Source organism: Mobula hypostoma, chromosome 8, assembly GCF_963921235.1.
Source record: "Mobula hypostoma chromosome 8, sMobHyp1.1, whole genome shotgun sequence".
NCBI lineage: Eukaryota > Metazoa > Chordata > Chondrichthyes > Myliobatiformes > Myliobatidae > Mobula > Mobula hypostoma.
In genome coordinates, this window is record NC_086104.1 from 35227428 (window position 1) to 35255217 (window position 27790).

General features: G+C 37.8%; 1 protein-coding gene across 1 annotated transcript; it reads left to right on the forward strand.

Annotated features, from left to right (window-relative positions):
• Positions 1–671: 671 nt before the first annotated feature.
• rhoq (ras homolog family member Q) lies at positions 672–27393 on the forward strand. Its single transcript, XM_063055676.1, has 5 exons — positions 672–1265; positions 1541–1599; positions 6484–6648; positions 25647–25742; positions 27238–27393. Exons 1-5 carry the CDS (start codon positions 1121–1123, stop codon positions 27391–27393), a joined length of 621 nt encoding a protein of 206 aa, XP_062911746.1. The 5' UTR covers positions 672–1120.
• Positions 27394–27790: the final 397 nt, after the last annotated feature.

Genomic DNA, 27790 nt, shown 5'->3' on the forward strand with positions numbered 1-27790 from the left:
CAGGTCTCGATGGGCCGAATGGCCTAATTTGCTCCTACTTCTTACGGTCTTACGGCCTTGAATTTAAACTCTCCAGTTGCCATAGCTGAATTTGAAATCAGGGATCTGGATCGAAAGTCTACACCTTTGGAGATTTGCCTAGTAACAACCAGTACACCACAGCACCTCGTACTGGTAAAGTGGGAGGGTCACTTTCAGCCCTTCCACTTTTGAGTTTTTAATAGCTCAGAAAAGCAAAATTTTATCTCATGAATTTCGAATAAGGCGCTGGAATACAGTTTTAAAAATGGGTGGCATCGCCCTCTGAAAAAAACAATCTCCCACTGCTGGAAGGCGATACGAAAACTGTATTGTGATCACTTAGCATCAACAGAACAGATGATAATGCAGGAAGGAATTATTTCACTGACGTGCATTTTTCTTAAAGAGAGCCCGCAAATTGCATTCTGGATTTTCGGAGTCGCTGTGACTCCGTTTTAAATCTCAGCGCTGCTCTGAATAGATGAGGTCACTTTATTGTCACATGACATCTGCAGAAATGATACAATGACTATCTCGATTTGTGCTATGGGAAGCACTCGCCCTCTCTCTCTCTTCATTGGCTCGCTGCTCCCCAACCCGCTCTGCTGACTGGACAAGATGTACGTCAATCATCCGGCATCCCACCCACCTCCTTGCTCAGGCTAAGTTCGGCTGCTTGTACAGTACAATGCTACCGGAGTGAAGTCAGTAGACTGTGGGATAGCGAGAGCAGCGTGAAGAGGAGCAAACTGTAGCAGTTTGGAGTTATAAATATTGACATTCGTGCTGCATGAGGAAGGAAGTCCAGATGTGTCAAACTCTGTTTTAGAATAGTGAGTGCGAACAGCAGAGCTCCTCGCTTGTGTGTTACGGCGTTTGCCCTCTTGACACATTTGTATCAGTCGGATTAAGGCAGGGGAAAGGGGGCGGGGGAATCTCCTGGTAGTTCTATTTGTATTTGTTTTAAAGAAATAGTTTGTTTTGTTATTGGGGGAATGCAGTTGTTTGAGAACCGCTGTTCGGGTTGAACATGTGGAAAATGGCACCTTTGACATGTCCCGGTGGAAAGATGATTCGGAAGCAATGAGCTGCCCTTACCATGGCCAATGGAACCGGTCCGAAGAGTATGTTAAAGTGCGTGGTGATCGGTGACGGAGCGGTGGGCAAAACTTGTCTGTTGATGAGTTACGCTAACGATGCTTTTCCTGAAGAATACGTGCCAACTGTGTTCGACCATTATGCGGGTATTGTATATTTATATATATATATATAATTTGTTTTCTGTTTTTTAAGTTTTTCCTCTAAATGAGTTCCTGTTATAAGGCTGAACGCAAACTTTTGGGAAAGTTTCAGTGAAGTTTCACTGTCTGGTTTGAGCTTTTTTTTCAACCAGACGTCTGCCTTTTTGATGCATGTTCCATCCGCTATTAATTAAAAACATTTGTTGTACTTTTCTGTAAAGTTACGATAATGTTTCATTGAAACTAGTAAAATGTACATTCTTTTCCTGTTTGAACAGTCACTGTCACAGTGGGAGGTAAACAATATCTCCTTGGACTTTATGATACTGCAGGACAGGTGAGCAAAACCTTTTAAACTTTTTTTAAAGTCTAATTTCAGGAAAAGAGGGAGTGCTTGACTATTTCTTGTACGTGGCGTAAGATATATGTACTTTAAAATGGAGGCATTTGAGTCCATAATAACTATTTGATCACTTTATGACTGCTATTTGCTTTTATCTGGGGATAAAATTTTTCTTTGGCTAGAATTCCCTATGAGATGGTATACTTAAGTTGTACTCCTGGCAAAGATATAAACAGTTACACAAAAATGTTGGAAATATAATGGCAAGTTCAAAGCATATAGTGTTACAAGAGCATAATCCTCCTCAGCTTTAGCAATCTGTGGCAAAGAAGGGACAGACTGAGAGTTATAAATTGTTGTTAGCCTCTCAAAAACCCAGACCTCAGTGACAGCCTCCCCAGGAGCTTCAAGATATTGCTGGATTTGTGCCATAAGTACAAATTAAGTTCTTTGTGGAACATTACGGGTGGTATTTCACAGCATAAGGACCCTTTAATGTTGAAATTCATGTAATGCTGCATAACCTTGGAGATCCAGAAACGGATCAGTTGCAATTGCAGAGGCTCAGTACTGAAGGAGCTAAATTGTTTCCACAGGCTATTTTTCAGTTTTAAATGCTTCAGTATTTTTCTCACCACTGTCAACCAATCCAGACTTGCTTTACCCTCAGTTATTTCTTGCTTTACCCTCAGTTATTTCTTGCTTTGTATCTAATGTAACAATACTTCTTTGCAAGTCTTTCCCTCTCCTTTGCTTTGTTCTTTTTCTATCATTAAATTTCATTGGCTACGGACTATTTGCAGATGCCCCATTATTAGTCTGTGGTATAAAATCTTTTTCTGCTAAAAGTGAGAAGGAACATGCATCCAAGTCATGAGTGTTTCTAGGAAACTGCAACTCATTATGTACAAGAGATTTTGGCAGGTGAACTTAAATAGAAACAATTATTATAAAGGGCTATTTTTTCCTGATGGTGTGTTATAGTTTGCCAAAGGTAGGTCAAAAAGTTATGTAATGTGCATGTCAGTATATCATTAATGGCAAAAGAAGTAGTAGCGGCCAAATATGCTGTTAGATTTTATGTTATTACAAAGAAATTAACTTTGGTTTTATGTCATATTTTTAAAATCAAGCTCTATGAACGTATATTGCTGTTATTTCTGAATACTACCTTATCTTTGAGCTGGCTAATGTGCGTGCTTTGTCTGTAGTTTTTATTCAGTATTAAATGGTATAGTTTCCAAATTTTAAGTTAATATAAATTTTGTTTTTTTAACTAAATGTTCTAAATATAAGCAATAAAGAACTGCAGGCATTTTCTTCATTGACGTCTACTTTGATAATACATTTATTTTGACTTTGAAATGGTTGATCAAAATTTGATTCAAATAACAGATTTCTGTTGTAACAGAAAAAAGATAAACATACACTTTTGAAGTGCAGAATTTTGAACTTCAAAAATACATGTTTATATAATTCAAATTTAAGTCACCTTGAAATGAGATAGATAGACTCAAGTGCTATACTCCACAATATCTCAGAAGGCCTTATAAAGAGTGAGATATCTGGCCTTTGGCCGGTCAGATAAGCATGGATTCAGAAGTTCCAGAATGATATTAAGATGGGTTTTTAAACTTCTCAATAAATCAACTTTGTTTAAAAATTTTGATTTCAGTCACTTTTAATAGAGACATATCATTGTTTTTCTGATTACAACAATGCATTTGCTTAGCAGAAAATGATAATGCTGTCTATTTCATATCACTGTAAGACTAATATTACCTAGGGTTTTGGTTATTATGTGTTCAATTGCAGTAGTTACTAATCTATATAGAACCTCATGTTTGTGTTTATTGTTTGTCAATTGGAGCAAGCACAGACAACTAATAAAGCAATTAATTTATTTGCATTCTGAAATTGTTTTGGAATAACATGTTTTAAAATAATAGTTAAGAGGCAGGAAAAACATCAAAGCTAATTTATCTAACCTAAATTGTGACTGTGATAATCAAGATGACAGTTGACTATCATTATTTAGTAGTAAATCTGAGCTTTCAAGTGAGGCTATATATTATCTTCAGTTGTGAGCTAACCGACTTTATCACATTGAAACCTTGCATCATGTAATAGTTTCAGTAGTGTGGACTAATTAAATACGTTTTAATATTTAAAACTGTGCACAATGGAGTGTCTATTTGAACAGCACAATTAATAAAATCATGCCGATTTGATCTAATAGTATGCTCATTTTTTGTTTTGAGTAGGGCCTGATTAGACAAATGGGATTTCTCAACCAGTGTAAGATTTTGGAAAGCATAAATAGTTAAATAAGTAACTCAAAGTTTAAATTCCATTATGTTTCACTTTGATTCACCTGATTCTCTTTTGTTCATGTTGATTTACTAATGTAAAGAAGCAGAAACTTGTTTTCTCTTTTGTTTCCCACCCCTACTGTTCTTTAAAATTATTCCAGGTTGCAACATAGAAAACTGTAACTATAACTGCATGCATTTCAAGAGAATGTTTCCTGCTGAAACTGGATTCTGATCCACCAAACATCTGCAGAAAGCATGTTCTCACTTAGTGTTAGTTTGTACAATTGTAGATGGCAGTTACAGTGCTTTCTTTAATTTTCAAATGACATTGTATCCTGGAAGTAACACCCCACAAAAAGAATCTTCAAGGAACTTTTCAAATCAGCTGAATTCAAAATCTTATTGAGAATTGAATCTGCTTCTGTGTAAAACTTTAAAATGTATACTACCTTTGGATTTAAGATGATAAATTCCTTTCCACTCACACATTCTATGCTTTTTAAAACTTGCTTCATAAGTTATTTGTTCCCAAGCCATCTATGAATTGACATTTTGATATTTGTAGGACACATGCTCTCCATCTATTTTTGTCATGCAGATGGTTTTGATTGACTCACCCTGCCATGATTAAGATTATGAGCATGAAAGCAACAGATGGTCAATGGCTTTACAATTGGTAACCTAACAACTTTAAATTTATATCTGCTTTGGTAGAGTTTTCTCCTGAAGGTAAAAATATTATTAAACTAGCAATCACTATGTTAGACCATATTAATGTATGTCTAACATTTGTGCATTATGTTTCAGAGCCACCTTGTGCCTATAAATATAAGGTTTTATTTTTCACTACTTTCCCATGTTAAGCCTCTGAGTAGGGTTTTGAATGTCTGTCTTTGAATGATACAGCATATGCTTAGCTAGCTTTTAATCTACCCTGTAAGTTAATTAAATGTCTTTTTCTCTACTTTCATATTACTTTTTAGCAATTCTACTTGCAGTTTGGAATGTTTTGAATTATCTGACATCTAAATTATATACTTAAGTGTGCTTTATTACATTTGAGTTGCAATAGCTTCAATTACTTGTCAAAACTGTTGAACTAATGAATTCAGATTCACTTTGTTCAGCAGCTTCCACTGATACCATAGTGTAAATTAATTGATGTTCTTGGAGGAATATTTGTATTTGGTTTGTTTTTCTTTCAGACCTTTTATCATCCTTCTTCAGCTTGAGTCGCAAGAAGGAATAGGAGATGTTACACTGCACCCTAATTTGTCCCTTGAATGTAAAATTTGTGTTGTTAATTATGTTGGGTTATAATTTTCAATAGCAAATAACTCTCAGATCAAAAATTGAAGATTTTATAAGCAAGCTGCTGTAACGTTGGTTTGGAACTTTACATAGTCCATATTGTCAAAGGTTCTTGTTAAAAAATACCTACAATTGTATGTATGTTATGATTAACCAGTTGAAAAATATTTTAAGCTGTATTCCTTGTATAATTTAAACTTGATTTAATTTTTACCAGAATTATTTTGTGCGGCACTGTAAGAATAATTTTTTTCGAGGATGTACTTCAAATCTAGAAAATAGCATTACTGTGGCCTATGACTTTTATTCATTCACATCCACTGGAAAAATGATTTGCTTAATATTTGCACTGCCATCAGCTACCTTTATTTCTAGTTGATATCAAGTTACCAACTTGTGAAAAGTGGTCAGATTAACTTAAATCATTGCAACCCCAATCTCTCTGTGTTTGCAGCGTATATTTTATAAATTATATATGTTACTTTGATTGGAATAACAATGCTATTTTATTATACTGTATTATTCTTATCATACACCTGTGTATATTAAGGGAGTCTGTGTTCCATCTGTCCAGATACTTTAACACTTAACATCAAGACTATTAAATATGAAAATTAGCTGCACCATTGCTCAAATGTTATCATATGGTGTCTTTTGATTTGCTTATCTGTTTCATTTCCTGGTTTTCTTTTCTAAATTAGGCATTTCAGCTGGTTGGTTTCTAATAGTGCCACAACATGGAATAATTGTGAAACAATTCTTCTTCTTCTGATTTATTTTTTCAGAGGAGGGATGATCAACAAAAAGCGTTGCTAAAGTTGGATTGTAGGAGAAGGTTGTTGCATTAATTTCTGTGGAATATACATTGAATTCTTAATGCCATGAAAAAATTTGCTAGGATATTATACAAAAACCTTGTTTAGTCAATATTGGTTGTTGCGGCTTGCAAAATAGCTCACATCTGACAATTAACTTTTCAGGTGTAAATGAATCTGTTCTCCAATAATTTATATTATTTAACTTGTACTTTTTATACACATATATATCTCACTTATTTTAAGTCAAATTGCTTAATTTTCATTCACGCAGGTCAGCTGTATTGTGGAGAGAAAGGGTACTGTGTATTGAGCCTCTTGATGTAGGATCAATATATAACTTTGTCATCTATCATCCATAAAGATGGACATTGTCTCCATTTCCCAGTGTGTATTTTGGCCTTTACATAACATTTGCAACTACTCTTCATTCACAGGAAGATTATGACCGCCTGAGACCTTTGTCTTATCCAATGACTGATGTCTTCTTGATCTGCTTCTCGGTTGTGAATCCAGCGTCATTTCAGAATGTGAGGGAAGAGTGGGTCCCTGAACTTAAAGAATATGCACCAAATGTTCCATTCCTGTTAGTTGGAACACAGGTACGTCAATTTCACAACATAAAATAACTTGTTCTGAGAAAATTTGTTCAATATTTGAAAATAGTAATTTAAAGCAAGCTTTGTTACACATAGATCAATAGGAATTTTCAGTCTTAACAAAGTAGATCTTGGGTTCCCTTCCCCTGGGTTTGGCAGTCGGAACTTGAAATGTCTTTCCTTAACAGGTTTCACCTCCCAACCAGATGTTTTTGGTTTGCTGACTGGATTGGCTTCATCATCTGGCACAAAAGAATCAGTGTTAGATGTAGTGAACCAGGCATTTACTTTTGTGTGTGTTTTCAATGTTATATACCTTTGTTGATCTGCTGTTCTTCAAATATGCATTAGTGAAATATGAAGCCACATTTGTGGCAGTTAGTTAAATCCTGGGCTGCACAACTTTAACAGATCAAAAAGTTTTGGGGGAGGGAATGGAAAATTGGAAATAGTTAATGCTCAGTGTGAACACCTATGGTAGTATACTTTTAACCCCATTTGAAGTATAAAATGTAACTTCAGTTATAATATAAAGACATTTCCGAGAAAATAAAAAAGATGCTAATTTGAGTACCCTGTTTTTAATACTTCACATTGTTTGATACACATGATTTAGATTAGATTAGATTAAACTTTATTGTCATTGTGCTGAGTACAGATACAAAGCCAATGAAATGCATTTAGCATCTGACCAGAAGTGCAAAGAATAGTGTTATTTACAAATAACTGCGAATAAAAAAAGTGCTACAGCACACAAATATAAAAGTACTGAGACAGTACAATACGGATGCAATACTGCTTAGCGCTGTGATGAGAGATTCAGCAGTGTCACGGCCTCAGGGAAGAAGCTCTTCCTGTGCCTGCTGGTGTGGGAGTGGAGGCTCCTGTAGCGCCTACTGGATCGGAGGAGAGTAAAAAGTGCAATGCCAATTAATGTAGCAAATATGCAAATTGATGCACAAGGAATCTTTAACAGTTCCATGACCTTAGTGTTTTGTTTTGTTGGATTTAATTCACAAGGCTTTATCCTTTAGTAACTTTAGCAGATTGTATTATGTGGGCTAAGGTTGTTTTCATTAGTGGGTGGTTCAAGGAGTAGAAAACATAAATTTAAAACAGAGTAAATGTCACAAGGAAGATATGAGGAAGATCTTTTTTTTCATTCAGAGAAGTTATGATCTTGATCTCACTAGCTATAAAAGTGGTAGAAACAGAATTGATCAGGGCCTTCAAAAAGGAATTGGATGGGCACTTGAGAGAGAATAATTTGTAGGACATTAAAGAAAGTGTATGGGAATAAAGTTGGAATGGCCTTTTTGGGACAAATGGCTTCCAGTGCTGTAGCGGTTATATAAAGAGGAGAATCACATTCTTGGTTAAATTATTTCAACCATTCGTTTTCAGATGACTGCTGGTGACAGAAAATTATTTGAAATAAAAACATGTCTTGAATTTGTTGTGAGATAAGGATAGTTTAGTTTGGAAATGCTCCAAGCCTATCTGAACAAAATTAAATGGCAAGTTGTGCAATGTCACTTACATTGGTGCATGACTAATGCAAAGTTAGTTCTCTGTTTTATTGATGTTATATGTGAGTTGCTCTGTATTAATGGTGATCTATGTGTCAGTGTTTAATTGAATATCACAATATTAGACAACAAGCACTATAAGAAGGCCAATCACACTGTAAATATCGGTAGTGCAACCTACTGTGTGAATCTATGATTTTGTAAGAGGATTCCTGCTTCTAAGTCGGAGACTGCGGATTTTGAGCAATACTGGTAACCTGACAAGTGAGGATTAGAAGAAGGTCCTTAAGTTCTGGCACATCACTCAGAGTGGTATCCATTTCCAAAGAGGAAAATTGAATGTGGTCTTTCCTATGGTGAAAATGTTTTGGCTTTGAGATCTGGGCATCACCAGCAAGGCCAACATTTTTTTTGCCCTTGGGAAGGTAATTGCTGCATTCCTTCTAGTGAAGGTAACTCTGGAGTGCTACTTGAAGGGTACAACAAGGCTTAGACCCAGAGACCATTGAAAAATAGTGGTTCATTTTCAAAGCAGGATGGTGTGCAAGTTTGGAGAGGAATCAGCAGATGACTTTGTTCCCCAATGCTTGAGGTTCTTACCTTTCATGGTTTTAGAGGTTGTGGGCATGGATTTTGTTTTTGGAGTAGTCTGGAAATGTAACCATGGAAGAGTTTGTAGATGATGCACACTACTGCCACAGTGGTAGATAGGACACCCAACATGTTTGCTTTTGAAGCGGCACTCTTGCAGGCAAGTGGGGAGTTGCCAAGAAGCAGTGCTCTAACAAATTGTGGTTTGAAGCAATACTTTTATGGTGTGTTAATTATTATTAACAACATATTTGAGCACAATGAAGGAAAATTGAAATGCTTATGGTGACTATCGTAATCTCTTGCTGGCTGCCTTGAATGGTATAGGCAGTAGGCTGGGAGAACTAAAACGTGACTAAGGAGTGAGCTGTTATTAAATTTTTAAAGCTAGGGAACAACCAAACATACTTCACCCTTCTAACAGGATAAACAATCAATTAGTTTAACTATACAGCAAGATAATAACAACTTGATGTTTGACCCTTTTAAAGGTGAAACTTGTTTTTGCTTGAAACCAACCAACAGTGAGGTATTCTGTTCTTTATCTAAATTGTATATTGTTTCTGCATCATTTGGAAGAATGAAGCGTGCATCAATTTGTTTTTTTTTTAATCTATTGTCACTTTATAATGGGCTGGAACTTGCTGAGAGGTGCCAGCAGGTAGTATCTGATAAACCTCCAGCAAGTTCAGATGTGGAAATCACAAATTTGCTGTTGAGTCACAGTATCAGGTTCTGTGCGCTAACGAGACACTCCTACCAACCTACTCAATTTCTCAGCTCCCTGTACTGGCAGTAAATTGATGCAGCAATAACAAACTCATCTATTTGAATCGCTGCAAGAGAGTGGTTAAAAACAAGATAACTTAATATTTTAAATTAAAAATATGAAAGCAGAAAATGTTCGAAGCGATAGGTGTTTCCAGGATTTCCTCTTTTTAATTTCTGATTTCCAGAATCAGTGTTTTCTAATATTTTGGTAAATCAGTTTACTATTGTCACATGTACTAAGGTACAATGAAAACCTTAGATTTTGTGTGCCATCCATGCAATCATTTCCTCACATCAGTACATTAAGGTAGTACAAGGCAAAAAGCAATAACAGAATGCAAAATAAAGTGTTAACAGTATTTGCTGTTAGTTATTTTGAAATGAATGAGTGATTTCAAGTTTTAAATGTTTTAATTGAATTCCTAGGTCATTGGAAGCATTCAGGACAATTTTGCAAATCCAGGCATTGAGTTTACCAGTTACCCATTTTTTTTCTAGCTGTTGCATGGCAGGAATTGTGCAGTTCCCCCCATGTGATAACATTACCTTAGAGCAATAGGACCTTGCTATTTTGGATGCTGAACTTCTAAACCAGTTAGTTGGCACTGGGAGATCCACAAAAGATAAGTATAGGCTTTTCCTATATGTCAGTGTTGAGCGTTTCTGGCTCACTATCCACAACCCATTGGTTTTGTGCAAATGGCATAGAACAGACTGAGTTCTAAAAAATATCCCCATGTCCGACAAATCTAATAGTGAAAACCATTTTAAAACTTGAGTCTATTAATGTCATGTATAATTCTTGCTTGAAAGCACAAGAGCAGGTGTGTGCCATTTGGACTCTGGTTTGCTCCACCATTCATCAATATGATCTTCTCCTTCAATGCCACCTCCCTGTAATATCCCCATCCTTGAATTCCCTAACCTTCCAAATCTTGGCTATCTTATTTGAATGTACTTGATGACTGAATCTCCATTTGGAGAATTCCAAAGATTCATGAACATCTAAATAAAGACATTTCTCCTCTTAATTCTAAATGGCCTATCTTTTATTCTAAGATCTTGATTCCTTTGCCTTGGTAAGATATTCAGCCAGTCAATCCCTGTAAGAATCATGTACATTTCAGTGAGACCTTTTCTCATTTTTCAATACTCTAGAGAATGTGGGTCTAGTGTGTTAATTTTCTTTCTTTGGCAACTCCACCATGTTTGGCATTAGTCCAGTAAATCTTCATTGTACGCCCTCCTAAGACAAGTATATCCTTTACTTTTGGGAAAAAGACTTGAAACATATTGTTAGATGTCACAGTAGGGTAGCTGTTAGTGCAATGCTTTATAGTGTGTCAGATGAAAGATTAGAGTTTGATTCCCACTATTCTTTGTAAGGAACCCGTACGTTCTTCCTGTGACCGTGTATGTTTCCCCTGAGTGCCTCCAGTTTCCTCCCACATTCCAAAGACGTACGGGTTTGGGTTAGTGAGTTGGCTTGCTGTGTTGGCAGTGGAAGGGTGATAACACTTGCAGACTGCCCTGCACAATCCTTGCTGATTTGACACACAAGACACATTTCAAAGTGTCTTTGGATGTTTCAATGTACATGTGACAAATAAAGCTTACCTTTACATATATAATATTCCAGGTGCAGTCTCAGCAAGGTCCTATTTAATTGTAGTAAATAACTTTACTCATGTACTCATCCTTTGAATAAAGGCTAACGTGAAATTTCTCATCTTCATTGCTTGCTACACCTGCATGCTAACTTCCACTGATTTGTGTACCAAAGACACATGGTTTCCTTTGGATGTCAGTGTTTCCCAGTCTTCACATTGCTTTTCTTTTTGTGTGCTAAAGTGGATGAACTCACTTTTTCTCAATATATTCCTTCTGCCATGTTCTCACCCACTAAGTTATCCTGTTCCATACATCAGGATGCAGCAGCCATCCTGGGTCCAATCAAAGGTGTAATCAATTTTTTTTTAACAGTCACAGGGCACTGCTGGGTACTAAAAACATTAAGTTTGCAGTTCTGTCCCATCAGCAGGTTGCTCAGTAGCTATGGAGCTGGATTTCTTTCAGTGTTGTCGCTTGGAGTTGTGGCGAGGCAGTGCGAGTGATTGTCTTGGACGTTTTCATTGTGATCGCAAGACCCCTAATGGACATTAGTAATGTAGGACACTGCAAGTCCAGTTCTCTCGCTCATCAGTGAGACCGGCAGCAAGGGAGCTGCGTTGCCTCAGCTGTAGCGCGGACTAGGCTCTCATGCGAGGGGGTCAGTTGTTGCAGCCGCCCGGGGGTGGTGTGGGAGGGAACTGTGGGCGCACTGGCTTGGGGCTGGCCCCTCGTATTGATGCTGCTCTGCATTGTTCGCTCGGTGGACCAGGACAACTTGCCATCAATCTACAGGCCATGCCACTGGGCTATATGATTTGTTTTTCCTTTGTGACTGTGTTTTTCTGCAACTGTAACCATTTGTGCTGTTGTGTGCTGTTGGTAATATGCTTTGCACCTTGGCCCTGGAGGAACACTCTTCTGTTTGGCCATATTCATGAGTAGTTGAATGATGATTAATTTGAAATTGAACACCCTCTTCCATACAGTCACCGAGTTTTGTGTGGATTTGGAATATCCATAAATACCCTCAAGTCAGTGGTTGTGGTAAACTACTGCTGAATTAAACCACTCCTCTACACTCTGTGAGACAAAAGTGCTCTCATAATGTTGACAAAAAGTTTAAGAAATATGACTTGCTGACAATAAAGAAACAGGGATGTAAAATAGGGGATACAGTAAAGAATTAAAAAGTAGAGAAAGCTATCAAGGCCACAGCAACATTTTGCATTTGAATAACATTTTATAACATATTTAAGCATCCCGGGATAATTTGCAGAATTTGATTTCAATTTACATCTGGACACAATGGGACATGTGATCAAAAGTTCATCACAATGTATACTTGCAGTAAAATTTGAAAGAAAGGTGGGAGTAAAAGCTCGTATGTGAACCCTGGATTTGGATTGCCGTGGCTGCCACTGATACATTAACTAAAGGGAATATCAGTAGTCGAAATGGGAGAATTTTGAATTCACAGAAAATCTAAATTAGAGGAGATCTGGGAGAGAACTATAAAGGTTAGCTGTAAAGGAAACAAAAAGATGGTTGAAGCTTTGGCAGAAGCTGAGCTTGGGTAGGGCTGAAACAGATGAAGTTACGGACGTGCAATTGATAGGCCTCAGTGAAAATATTGGATTGGAGGTCATGTTGAGGAATATAATTGAGATGCCATAGTGGGGCTATTGTAACATTAAAAGAAAAAGTAAGATAGTAAACGAAAATGCTGGGTAGGAAAATGTTAGAACCATAGAGCCCAAACTTTGAGCTAGCTTAGATGGGCATCTTCATGGGTATGGATGAGTCATTTTTGTGCTCTGTTACTCAGATTGTTTTGTATCAAACTATTGGTTTATCTCTGTGAATTTTCAAAGGGTTGTTGATAAAATTATACAATGCATTAATTTACTGCATATTGGCCTCCTGTGGGAATGCTTCACTATCAGAACAATGATAATGATTTCCTGGTAGGATATAAAAATCCCATTGCCGCTGTGCTTTGGGCAGGTGCGTTCTCCCAGGAATTTCCAGTGTAATTGTTATTCCATCATCAGCATTATTTCATCATCCACTGGTGATTCCACTGTTGCAATATCCAGAGATCATGAGATGGAAGATGTTAATAGACATTGTGTGTGTGTGTTCATTCATGTTCCTACTGCAGTGCCTGTCTCCAGTCACTCTGAATCATGGACTGAAACCTTTTGCTTTTATGACCTTTTGGCAGATGCTGTTCAACCACTAGTGCTTATTAAGAGAAATCATGCACCAGCATTTTCAACTCTTCACTTTAATAGAAGGAAGTTGCCCTTGATCCCAAAGGGACCTCCTGATGAGAAGTATTTTCAAGAGTTGATGACTCAGTGATCTCATTTGTTTGCTGCTCTTAGTAAATGTTAGTTTTTGGAGATAGCTAATATACTGGTCCATTTGGAATGCTTATGTAGTCAAAGTTTAACAAGGTGATGCTTAAAATGATTATTACGGTACATTCTTGTGCCTTTTTTGAATAGCATAAAGACTTTGGGGGAATATTGAGATAAATCATGAGTCACATAATTCCTAGTCTCTGATATGATCTTGTAGCCATACTACTTTTCCACTTGAGGTTTTGATCAATGACGATTTTGAGAGATTTGGGGTAATGTTTTTTATATTATGTTGAGGTGGTTAGCCTAAAAATGTATATTTGCTGCTTATCAACCCAGCTTGAATCTTGAGATCTTGTTGATGTGCACGTAGATTCAAACTGCCTTATTATTTAAGAAATTGCATAATCTGCATTATTTTTAAAACATTTTGTGAATTATTTGAAGGGAAAGTGTTAAGGTGGAAGTTTTAATTTGAAAGACTTAAAATTGGCACAATAAAGGCTAAATTATGGATGGTATAACCTTAGTTAGGGTTTAGTTTCACATGGAAGGTGCCCATTGAGATCCTGGTAGAAATTGTGCTGCAGAAGATGGATCAGCTTACACATGCTATCTACACCAAGAAAAGTTAGCTGTTTTACTTTATAAAAAGCAACTTTAATGATTCAGGAGCAGTATTGCTCCATAGTATTCCTGAACGCTATGTTTGTCTTTGACTTCCTCACCTGTTCTAATCCTAAAGTTGTGAGATAATTTCATACCATTATTTAGGAGGAAAGCAGCCCATCATTTTTCATCAAATGGGTGAGCAAATGTGTATGGTCTTTAGAGTGTAGCGAATCCAGAAGGGGAATAGATAGAGTGAACGCACTCCGTCTCTTCTCCAGGGTTGGTGAATCAATAACTAGAGGGCATTGATTGGTGATATGTGGAATTAAGTGCCACAGGAAGGTGGTTGAAGCTGGTACAATAACATTTAAGAGAGTTTGATACATACATGGATAGGAAAGGTTTAGCAGGTTATGGGCCAAATGCTGGCAGATGGTACTTGCTGGGATGAACATCTTGGTTGGGCTGAAGGGCCTGTTTCTGTCCTGTATGATGCTAGGTGTGACCTACCCCAGAAACTCAACCAAGTAATTTTTATTAATACAGAACCCCAATTTCTGGATGTCCTGAGCTTCTTGTTTGAATGGGTTGCAGGCTATTCCAGGCCCAAAAGGACACCTGAAAATATATGCATCCTGCTTTGCATTTAGATTTTGATTATTTTTTCATAAACATTTGCATTTAGTAGAAGCAAATTTAAAGGATATGCAAATACCTTTTCACTGTATTAGATCCAAACAGATTTGCTACTGGCAGAATGCAAATAGCAAAATAGTCCCTTTCTGAGATGGAAATAAGTATTTAGTTTGTGAATTAGTCATTTAAAGGGTAAGTTAACATCTCAAAATATTTTACCAACTGCCCCAAGTTATGAAACAAATGACCTTTGACGGTTGTTAATGGAATAGGGTTTGGTGTATATATGGGTAGCACAGTGGGCACATTGAGTTGAGCTGCTGTTTTACAGTGCCAGAATTCTGGGTTCGTTACTGATCTATGTGGAGGTGTACCAGGTTTAACCACCTGTTTTACCCATTTCCACTAAGTTCTCTAGTTTCCTCTTGCATTTTCAAAGACTTGAAGATTGGTAGGTTATTTGACAATGGTAAATTAACTCATGCAACTGAAGATTATAATCTGGGGACGGAGTTATAGAGAATGGTGGAATAATAAAAAAGGATGAATGAAGAATGAATTTAAAATGTATAGTTGATAGCATGGACTTGATGGGCTAAAGGTCTTATTTCCAAGCTGTGCTGCTCTATGACTCTATGGTTGAACTGTGCTTAATTTTGCAGATCTCAAACTAAAGAAGAGGTGGAAATTGAAATATAATTAAAGATAGAAATTAAAATATATTTTCTAAGCTTTAAATAACAAAGTTGCAGTGTACTTATTTGCTTAGAAAATATTTCTTACTGCAGCATTTTTCAGAGTTTCTGGTAATGATTGGAAAAAGTTACTTTATTGCTTGTAATTATTTAAATGAAGAGTAAGTTAACCACCAGCTTGCGACTTACTATTTGAAGGGCTGGAAAAAGGCTTGTTGTGTTGCACCAGGTTCACAGTGTACCAGATTTAGTCTAGACACATGAATATTTATCAAGGTGAGAAGACTTGTTTTCAGCATTAAGTAGTGCCAGTGAAAATACTCTAATCAAAATATTGTCTCTAATTTGCACTAATTAAAAATATAAACATTAACACATTAGCAGATCAAGGCATATGGGAGATTCATTAACAAAATTGTTGTGTGGGCAATTCCTGTGTGAAACTGCTAATGATAACTAAAAATTCGGAGATGTGGTGTTTTTTTTGGAGGGATGATTTAGTCCTGTTACCTTTTCCTTTTCATGTTTTATCATTTCAAACCTACGTCTTTTTCATCCTCTGGATGATTTTCCCATTGCCTTAAGTGTATGGTACAAGAAAATAGCTTAAAGTGGGGAAGAAATGATGCAAATAGGAGTATCTGAATTGAATAACAAACTTCCCATAGGTAGATAATTGATATTTAAATTGATTTGCTGTACAATTCTTTAGGAACTGTTGCCTAGTCATTTTGAATTTTTAATTAACTATCTTTTAATAAACATCTTGACTTCAGTTATAGATTTTGACCCAAGGATATTTAACAATTAAAGGCAAAAGCATTTTGGTTTGAAACCCTCAGGAATCCACACTTCAAACGGTGTTTAAGCTAATGAGCAATGAAGCATAAATTGACACAAAAAGGTTGGTGTTTCATAATTTGTTTTCATCACTATCCAAAGAATTGGAGATGCACTTTCTTAATGGGGGAGAAAATGAATTCCAAATGGTCAGGAAGGTACATTTCGTTGGCGGTCAATGCCCCACATTTATTGTAATTCACTTCCTAGTTTTCAATGATTTTAGATTCTATCATCTGCATCTTATTTGATTTTTCACTTGATAGTTTCATTTCTAATGGGGGGGGGGTGGAAATCACTTTAGATCTTCAAGCTCAGTTTTAGTCCTGACCAGCTATTATCTCCTGGCAGCCACATCACTTCTTTTAACTCCAAATGATGGGTATTTTTTAAATCTGTGAACAATGAAATTGTGATTTCTTTTTTTCCCCCTTCAGTGTCATTTTAATATGCAATTAAGTATAAGATATGCTAATACATTCTATGTTTATAAAAGTTTAAAAAATATGGGAAATGGTTCATATTAAATGTTTCTCAATTTTTAAAAAAATAGCAACTTATCTGTGAATAAAACCTGTAGGAAGTAGCAATGTGACAAAACATGATTATGTCTGTGGAAATGCAATGGGATATTAATGATCATGAAAGTTGAAAAAGTGTGAAATTTGTACCACAGAAAATGCTTGAGGAACTCAGTAAGTCAACTTGCTAAGTTCCTCTAGCATTTTCCATGTTGCTCAGTATTTCTAGCATTTGCAGAATTTCTTGTGTTTACAATTCACATCACCAACGTCCAGCGATATAGCAAAATAGATTGCCAAAATAGGAGAAAAATACTTAAATTTTGTGTAATATCTATTTACACAAGCAATATTCTGCTGTCAGTATTCAATTTTGAAACTCATTTGTGTTCTGATTTTAATGCTTGTTGGTTGCATGCTTCATATAATAGATTTTAAGCAGGTAAAGCTATTCCCCTTTCATACACTATCATCCCTAAAAATGCAGCTAAGAAGTTAACATTGACTCTATATCACATTTGGATAAATGTGTGTTGTTTGTTCTTTTTGTTTATAAATCTCTTTCCAAAAGAATGGGATTACAGCAGTTTTAGTCACTGTCAAACAATGACCACAAACTTCTTACATTAATGACTTGTGGTAAAATATTAGGAATCATTTTTCTATATATGGGCATTCTAGCACCCTGTGAGTTTTGTTTACTTCTGTAAAGAGACCATCTAATTATAACTGGAGAAGAAACTGTTGCATAAATGCCTGCCTTTCATCAGACACTGAGCTGTGTTTTAAATGTGATGTTCTCGGCATTGCTTATATGGCAAGTTTCCAAAACATGAAATAAGAACTTTATTTTTCATTCTTGACTACTTTGATTTTAACTTCTTTTGATTGTTTTAAATGACTCACTAGAGTGTCGTATCATCATTTCAAAATTCTAGAATATGTAATCACTTTCAGTTACCATGCTTCTAAAATCTATGTGACTGATTCAGGCTTGGTGCAGAGCACATTGAAGTTAATTAGATTACCATAAAATCATTTGTTACCATCTTCATAATGACAGGAGCTTTATAGTTTTTCTGATAAAGACAGGGCACAGAGACAGCAGGTCTTAACACTGTCAAATTTAAGTATTAATAAAGAAATTCAATATTATATTTACAGATTTGTAAAGAAATATTAAACAGGATTTTTTTGTTGTTTATATTGAACTTGGATCTTGGTGTTAATTTTGCCAAGTAGTGCAATAATGAAGAACAGTTTCTTTTTAACTTATAAATTTAAAGTGAAAAGCTGATTCAGATTCAGATAATTCAGAGTACGTGTTCACTTGAAAGTGACAAACCAGATTTCATACTTTGAAGTGGGCTAGGAATGGTGGTGTTGAAGTGTGTCTTTCAAGGATTAGGTGATTTTGATTTGTTCCCTACATCTAAATAGGTAATGAAAGTTCCTTTTTTAAAAAAAATTACTTGGAGATACAACACAGTAACAGGACCTTCTGGCGCAACAAGACTGTGCTACCCAGTTACACCCATGTGACTAATTAACTTAGTAACCTGCATGTCTTTGGAATGTAGGAGGAAACCTAATCAGCCAGAGGAAATCCACATGGAGAACATGCAAACTCCTTATAGGTAGTGGCAGAATTGAACCTAGGTCACTGGTGCTGGCATAGTGCTAGGCTACCATTCTGCTCTTTAACACACTCTCAACTTTACAGGTTAGTGCTTTTTCAAAACAACTTTGTATGTAAAAATATTTTTTTTCCCTGCTGTAATGAACAATTTCCACCTCCCATAAACTCTTTTGGTGGGTCTAAATATGCAAATAAAGCAATGTGATCTAACTTGATTTCTGACTGTTTCATTAAAATCCAAGTTGATTATGATTCATAGACACTACTTGCATTTTGTGCGCTTGATTTTTTAGCGAAAATACAGGTATTTCAGTGACTTCATCTAATATTTAACAAGCAAGAGTGCAATTTTGACTGTGTTTGCGGTTTGCGCGCAGATAACAGCGGCAGTGGAGGGGGCCATGAACTGACGTGTCAGAATGGGAGTGGGAAGATGATTTGAAATGGATAGCCACTGGGAGATCTCAGGAGCCATTTCTAACAGGATCCCACCACCAAGCATATCTTTCCCTAGCCTGCACTTTCCATAGGGATTGCTCCCTAGTCCATTCGTCACTGCCCACTGATCTCCCTCCTGGTACTCGTCCTTGCAAGTGGAACAAGTGCCACGCCTGCCTCTACACCTCCTCCCTCACTACCATTCAGGGCCCCGAACAGTCCTTCCGGGTGAGGCGACACTTAAACTGTGAGTCTGGAGTCATATCGTTGAGACCTGATGTAGACTGGGAGATTGCTTCACCAAGCACCTATACTCCATCTGCCTGAAAAAGCGAGATTTTCAGGTGGCCACCCATTTCATTTCTACTTCCCATTTTTCATTCCAACATGTCAGTCCATGGTCTCCTCGACTGCCGTGATGAGGCCACACTCAGGTTTGAGGAGCAACACCTTGTGTTCTGTCTGGGTAGCCTCCAACCTGAAGGCATGAACATCGGTTTCTTGAACTTCAAGTAATTCCTCCTCCCCGCCCCTTCACCATTCCCATTCCCTTCTCTCTCCCTACCTGCCCAACACCTCCCAGTGCTGCTCCTCTGCCTTCCCTTTCTTCCATGGCCTTCTGTCCTCTCCTGTCAGATTCCCCCTTCTCCAGCCCTTTATCTCATTTGCCAATCAACTTACTAGCTCTTTATTTCATCCCTCCCCACCCCCCCCCCCCAACCTTACTCTGATTTCTCAGCTCTTTTCCAGTCCTGATGTCGGGTCTCAGCCCAAATGGGTGACTTCAATCTACATGTAGACTGGGTGAACCAAATTGGTAAAGGTGCTGAGGAAGAGGATTTCTTGGAATGTATGCGAGATGGTTTTTTGAACCAACATGTCGAGGAACCAACTAGAGAGCAGGCTATTCTGGACTGGGTATTGAGCAATGAGGAAGGGTTAATTAGCGATCTTGTTGTGAGAGGCCCCTTGGGTAAGAGTGACCATAATATGGTGGAATTCTTCATTAAGATGGAGAGTGACATAGTTAATTCAGAAACAAAGGTTCTGAACTTAAAGAGGGGTAACTTTGAAGGTATGAGACGTGAATTAGCTAAGATAGACTGGCAAATGACACTTAAAGGATTGACGGTGGATATGCAATGGCAAGCATTTAAAGGTTGCATGGATGAACTACAACAATTGTTCATCCCAGTTTGGCAAAAGAATAAATCAAGGAAGGTAGTGCACCCGTGGCTGACAAGAGAAATTAGGGATAGTATCAATTCCAAAGAAGAAGCATACAAATTAGCCAGAGAAAGTGGCTCACCTGAGGACTGGGAGAAACTCAGAGTTCAACAGAGGAGGACAAAGGGCTTAATTAGGAAGGGGAAAAAAGATTATGACAGAAAACTGGCAGGGAACATAAAAACGGACTGTAAAAGCTTTATAGATATGTAAAAAGGAAAAGATGTGTAAAGACAAATGTAGGTCCCCTGCAGACAGAAACAGGTGAATTGATTATGGGGAGCAAGGACATGGCAGACCAATTGAATAGTTACTTTGGTTCTGCCTTCACTAAGGAGGACATAAATAATCTTCCAGAAATAGTAAGGGACAGAGGGTCCAGTGGGATGGAGGAACTGAGTGAAATACATGTTAGTAGGGAAGTGGTGTTAAGTAAATTGAAGGGATTGAAGGCAGATAAATCCCCAGGGCCAGATGGTCTGCATCCTAGAGTGCTTAAGGAGGTAGCCCAAGAAATAGTGGATGCATTAGTGATAATTTTTCAAAACTCGTTAGATTCTGGACTAGTTCCTGAGGATTGGAGGGTGGCTAATGTAACCCCACATTTTAAAAAAGGAGGGAGAGAGAAACCGGGGAATTATAGACCGGTTAGCCTAACGTCGGTGGTGGGGAAACTGCTGGAGTCAGTTATCAAGGATGTGATAACAGCACATTTGGAAAGCGGTGAAATGATCGGACAAAGTCAGCATGGATTTGTGAAAGGAAAATCATGTCTGACGAATCTCATAGAATTTTTTGAGGATGTAACTAGTAGAGTGGATAGGGGAGAACCAGTGGATGTGGTATATTTGGATTTTCAAAAGGCTTTTGACAAGGTCCCACACAGGAGATTAGTGTGCAAACTTAAAGCACACGGTATTGGGGGTAAGGTATTGGTGTGGGTGGAGAATTGGTTAGCAGACAGGAAGCAAAGAGTGGGAATAAACGGGACCTTTTCAGAATGGCAGGCGGTGACTAGTGGGGTACCGCAAGGCTCAGTGCTGGGACCCCAGTTGTTTACAATATATATTAATGACTTGGATGAGGGAATTAAATGCAGCATCTCCAAGTTTGCGGATGACACGAAGCTGGGTGGCAGTGTTAGCAGTGAGGAGGATGCTAAGAGGATGCAGGGTGACTTGGATAGGTTGGATGAGTGGGCAAATTCATGGCAGATGCAATTTAATGTGGATAAATGTGAAGTTATCCACTTTGGTGGCAAAAGTAGGAAAACAGATTATTATCTGAATGGTGGCCGATTAGGAAAAGGGGAGGTGCAACGAGACCTGGGTGTCATTATACACCAGTCATTGAAAGTGGGCATGCAGGTACAGCAGGCGGTGAAAAAGGCGAATGGTATGCTGGCATTTATAGCGAGAAGATTCGAGTACAGGAGCAGGGACGTACTACTGCAGTTGTACAAGGCCTTGGTGAGACCACACCTGGAGTATTGTGTGCAGTTTTGGTCCCCTAATCTGAGGAAAGACATCTTTGCCATAGAGGGAGTACAAAGAAGGTTCACCAGATTGATTCCTGGGATGGCGGGACTTTCATATGAAGAAAGACTGGATGAATTGGGCTTGTACTCGTTGGAATTTAGAAGATTGAGGGGGGATCTGATTGAAACATATAAGATCCTAAAGGGATTGGACAAGCTAGATGCAGGAAGATTGTTCCCGATGTTGGGGAAGTCCAGAACGAGGGGTCACAGTTTGAGGATAGAGGGGAAGCCTTTTAGGACTGAGATTAGGAAAAACTTCTTCACACAGAGAGTGGTGAATCTGTGGAATTCTCTGCCACAGGAAACTGTTGAGGCCAGTTCATTGGCTATATTTAAGAGGGAGTTAGATATGGCCCTTGTGGCTACGGGGGTCAGGGGGTATGGAGGGAAGGCTGGGGCGGGGTTCTGAGTTGGATGATCAGCCATGATCATAATAAATGGCGGTGCAGGCTCGAAGGGCCGAATGGCCTAGTCCTGCACCTATTTTCTATGTTTCTAAATGTTGATTGTTTATTCTTTTCCATAGATATTGCCTGGCCTGCTGAGTTCCTCCAGCATTTAGTGTGTATTAGTTTGATTTCCAGCATCTGCAGTTTTTCCTTGTTTGCGATTTGAACATATTGAACTATAGCATAACTGAGCAATAACTCTGCGTGCCACCTTGGCTGAACAGAGGGGCACTTTTAGTAATAGACTAAGACAACTGTGCTGCTCCAAAGAGCACTATATGAGGTCATTCTCACCCTTGGCCATTAGGCTCTATAATGAGTCAACCTACAGCCGGGGAAGTGATGACCCCTTCTGCCAGACTCTTTGAGGTAACTTTTTAAAATTCTTCCTTACTTCTAATATTTTTATATCTGTGCACTTGTAATGCCCTTGTGACACTGTAATTTCCTTGGGATCAATAAAGTCTCTATCAATAATGAAACTCTAACACAATTCTTCATTTTAAGGATGTGGACCACTCAGTCATTAAGATCTTTTCTGAATCTTGACCGCGATGTCAAATTCACCATATCCTTTGATTTCCTGCAGTCAAAAAATAATTGATCTAAGCTTTGAATATATTTGAAAAGACTGAGCACTCCTAACCCCAAGGTTTACATTTCTAAAGATTTCTGCTCTTAAGATTAAGTACACTGGCATGCAAAAGTTTGGGCACCCCGGTCAAAATTTCTGTTACTGTGAATAGCTAAGCGGGTAATAGATGACCTGATCTCCAAAAGGCATGAAGTTAAAGATGACACATTTCTTTAATATTTTAAGTAAGATTACTTTTTTATTTCGATCTTTTGCAGTTTCAAAATAACAAAAAAGGAAAAGGGCCCGAAGCAAAATTTGGGCACCCTGCATGGTCAGTACTTAGTAACAACCCCTTTGGGAAGTATCACAGCTTGTAAATACTTTCTGTAGCTAGCTAAGAGTCTTTCAATTCTTGTTTGGGGCATTTTCACCCATTCTTCCTTGCAAAAGGCTTCTTGTTCCATGAAATTCTTTGGCCGTCTTGCATGCACTGCTTTTCTGAGGTCTATCAACAGATTCTCAATGATGTTTAGGTCAGGGGACTGTGAGGGCCATGGCAAAACTTCAGCTTGTGCCTCTTGAGGTGGTCCACTGTGGATTTCGAGGTGTGTTTAGGATCATTATCCTGTTGTAGAAGCCATCCTCTTTTCATCTTCAGTTTTTTTTACAGGCGGTGTGATGTCTGCTTCCAGAATTTGCTGGTATTTAATTGAATTCATTCTTCCCTCTACCAGTGAAATGTTCCTTGTGCCATTGGCTGCAACACAAGCCCAAAGCATGATCAATCTACCCCCATGCTTAACAGTTGGAGAGGTGTTCTTTTCATGAAATTCTGCACCCTTTTTTCTCCAAACATACCTTTGCTCATTGCAGCCAAGAAGTTCTAATTTTACTTCAGTCCACAGGACTTGTTTTCAAAATGCATAGGCTTGTTTAGATGTTCCTTTGCAAACTTCTGATGCTGAATTTTGTGGTGAGGGCACAGGAAAGGTTTTCTTCTGATGACTCTTCCATAAAGGTCATATTTGTGCAGGTGTCACGTTACGAACTGAGGAAATGGCTACGTGAAAATGCTTTGCTATCTTCTTATAGCCTTCTCCTGCTTTGTGGGCATCATTTATTTTAACTTTCAGAGTGCAGCTGCTTAGAGGAGCCCATGGCTGCTGATTGTTGGGACAAGGTTTGAGGAGTCAGGGTGTTTATAAAGCTTTGAAAGTTGCATCACCTGGCCTTTCCTAACCATGACTGAACAAGCCATAGTCCTAACAAGCTAATTAAGGTCTGAGACCTTGGTAAAAATTACCTGAGAACTCAAATCTCTTGGGGGTGCCCAAACTTTTGCATGGTGCTCCTTTCCTTTTTTTCCCCACTCTAAAATTGTACAAAACAAAAATAATACACTAATCTTGCTTAAAATGTTGAAAAGAATGTTGTATCTTTAACTTTATGACTTTTGGAGATCATTTCATCTTCTACTCACTTAACTATTCACAGTAACAGAAATTTTGACCAGGGGTGCCCAAACTTTTGCATGCCACTGTATCTCATCTCCAATTCTTTTGTTCCCTAATTTTGAGGCTGCGCCCTGTGGTTTCAGGCTCTTCATCTTGGGGAAATGGAACCTAATTTCACTATAGTCTGCTTTTATTCTTTTGAACACTCTGTAATGTGTAGGCTGGTAGTCTTGATCACTCCTTTAAGGCAAAATAGCATCCCCACAAATAATCAAATACCTGCTTTTAATATACTTTAAATACTGTCCTTGTTATCTACTGACTTATTACCTGTCATTCATATGGACGGCCCTCTCCCATGTGTGGGACACGAGGGTAGCAAATGCCCGTATGGTTTGACAAGCTGAAAAATACATGCAAGTTTGTTATAGCATTGGAGATATCAATGCCAGTGGCATGAGTGGTTTTTTCAGTAACTGGTGAAAAGCCTGTACTGTTAACCCTTGCAAATAAGGAGACTTAATTGTATAGAGGTAAACACATACAGTACATACTGTAGTGATCTCACCAAAGGCCTGTACTCTTACCAGTAATCCTTGAGGAAGTGGGAGGTTATTCCTACTACTCTCTAATCTGTATTATAATTTAGCTTATTTGCAGCTATATTTTCTTCACAGCTTGCTGGTTCTTGTGATCTTAGTGTCATCTTGTCGATGGTACATTAAAAAGCTGGGGCCTCAACACTGATTCTTTCTGGTGCCTCACTAGTTCCAGCTTGTTAACCTGCAGTTTACTCATCCATTCTTACTATTGTCTATTTAGCTAGTCCTTTCCCCTTTTCAACTGTAAGCCTTTCCTTGCACTACAACTGTTTCATTTTAATAAGAGCCTGTTGAAAATTTGGATATGCCATGTCAGCACATAGCTGTATCCACTACTGGTTACTTCCTTAAACTTGGGTTTGTCGAACATAATTTCCTGTTGATAACTCTTTCAGACTTCAGATGATTTAATTACTTTAAAAGAAATATTGTACCACTTTCAACAAATACCATTGGGCAACTCTATTTTCTGACTCCCATCCCCAAGTCATACTTTTTACCTTGCAATCCAATGAATTTCAGAATCTAGGGAATTCTGATTTTTACTGTGGCATCTACTACAGAACTGAATGTTTTGACAGTTGAATGTTCATCACCCTAGAAGCCAAGAATTGTAATTCTTCCAAAATGTGCCCCATTTTCTTTTCATCATTTGTGTAAACATCATTGGTCAAACCATCGTCATACCTACTATTGTCTCCTTAAACTTGTGTAAAACTTTCGTCTGCTTTAATATTGTTCGTCAGATTTGCTAGTACTGAATTCAGTTGGCTACGAAAGGTGGAGGGCAACTGCAGATCACCACACCAAACCCACTTCATTGGAGAACTTTAGAAAAACTGTTCCGCACAAATTGAGTTTGACAACTTGCAAATTCAAATATTGCAATGGATTGTTTTTCAGATTGACCTTCGCGATGACCCAAGAACTTTAACTAGGCTAAACACCTTGAAGGAAAAGCCTGTGTCTACAGAACAAGGAGAGAAATTGGCAAAGGGGGTACAGTATTCCAGTTAATAGTGATTAATATTTAAAGTGTATCTTTTACCATTTGAAGTCCATCTTACTCTGTTTTTGAAAGATTCAAATTTTAAATGTTTTGCTTCCCTTAAACATGTTTTTTTTAAAATAAGTTCAGTTTTCATCAGAAACACTCCATTGTTTGAAAGCCAGGCCATTAGCTCAGATTCCTGCAACACAGCACAGGAATAATATGAACCAGGACTGGTGCTGTGTGAAAGAACATGCCTCATTACTGTCATACTGTTATATCTTCTGAATCTGAAATGGACAAATTAACATAAAAAAGCTATTTAATTTGAGCAATGTTCAATCCACTTGATCGTGGATGCATGAGCAGCTCCAGGAAGAGGCAAAATAGTAGTAGAGACTCATTCTAGGAATGTCCAAATTCTTTCCTAAATTTATCAAACATATCTCCTTATCCTTGCTTATAATTTGTTCCATCTCTCCAAGCTTTATATCCTGCATGGAATCTGTGCACTAAACTTGCATATAAAATAGCCAGGATGAAAATTGGAGAAAAAAGTGCTTTAGTTTTGTTTGACTTTATCGCAGATGATTTTTGGATTCTCGACACTTGCTTTTCCCATCCTCCTGAACCCCCACACATAACCCAAATTCCTTGGGTTCATTTTGCCTTAGTTGCAATTTGGTACTTGCAGATTTCAAGTTGGTAGAGTAAAATCTAATTCAGCTTTTGAACAAGGCTGATATATCCTCAGGACCCAGGATTTTGTGCATAGCTACAAAAACCTTGGGTAACAGCTTTTACAAAGGCATGCTTCTTGTACTGGCTTGGGTATTCACTATTGGCTTAAGGACACTGTTATTTGTTCAACTACAGGCTGTATTCTAGTTGTCCAAACTTTATCCTACATGCGGTCTGAGCACTAAATTTGCATATAAAAAAGCGTAGACGAAAATTAAAGAAATTAGTGCTTTAGTCAAACATCTATTTTTCCCACTGAGGTTGGGTGGGACTGCAACTGGAGGTCATGGGTTAAGGGTGAAAGGTGAAAAGTTTAAGGGGATCATGGGGGAAACTTTTTCACTCAGAGGGTCGTGAGAATGTGAAATAAGCTGCCAATGCAAGTGGTGCACGTGAGCTCAATTTCAACATTTAAGAGAAGTTTGGATAAGTACATGGATGATAGAGGCATGGAAGGCTAGGGCCCCTGTGCAGGTAGATGGGAATAGAGTGTTTAAATGGCTTGCATGGGCTAGATGGGCTGAAGAGCCCATTTCTGTGCTGTACTTTTCTACAACTCCAAAGTACTGGATTTACCTTAAGTAGATAGGGGGGAAAAAAAGTCAAAACTACAGATGCTTGAAGTTTAAGGAAAACAAAAAGCTGCATAACGCAAGTAGTTTCTATAGATTATACTTTATATTTATATTCAGAACAAATGTTTTTTCTGCAACTTCAAAACTTTTACAAAATGTAACCCAATTCCTTTTACTTATCTGACAGATTGGGGCATATTGCTATGTGGAGTGTTCAGCATTAACACAAAAAGGACTGAAGACTGTTTTTGATGAAGCCATAATAGCTATTCTAACTCCAAAGAAAAATGTTTTGAAAAAAAGACTTGGATCAAGATGTATAAACTGTTGTATGATCACATGAGGATACAAGAAAGGTTGATCCAGTCCACTGTGAAAATCCCTCCAACTATAAAATAAGTGCTTGTATTACATATGTGTTCATTGCAGCTAAAGATGAAAGTTATCTAGATTTATCAAACTGCACAAGTTTTGTACTGGCCAGAGACTGGGGCTGGGAGGTGGGGGAAAACAGCAAATAAGTATCATCTGGAGGAATTTATTTCCTGGTAAGGTACAATGTTAAGATTCTCAGGGGTCATTTCATTTGCAAAAGCTACATATTTTATTTCCCCTCTTTACGAAAGAAAATAACCTAAGGATTTCCAGAAAATATATATGTAGTCTTGGAACACATGAATTCAAGTAAACACCTTACTCTACAAAATACTGCGAAATGCCCATATGCCATTCAAAATAGA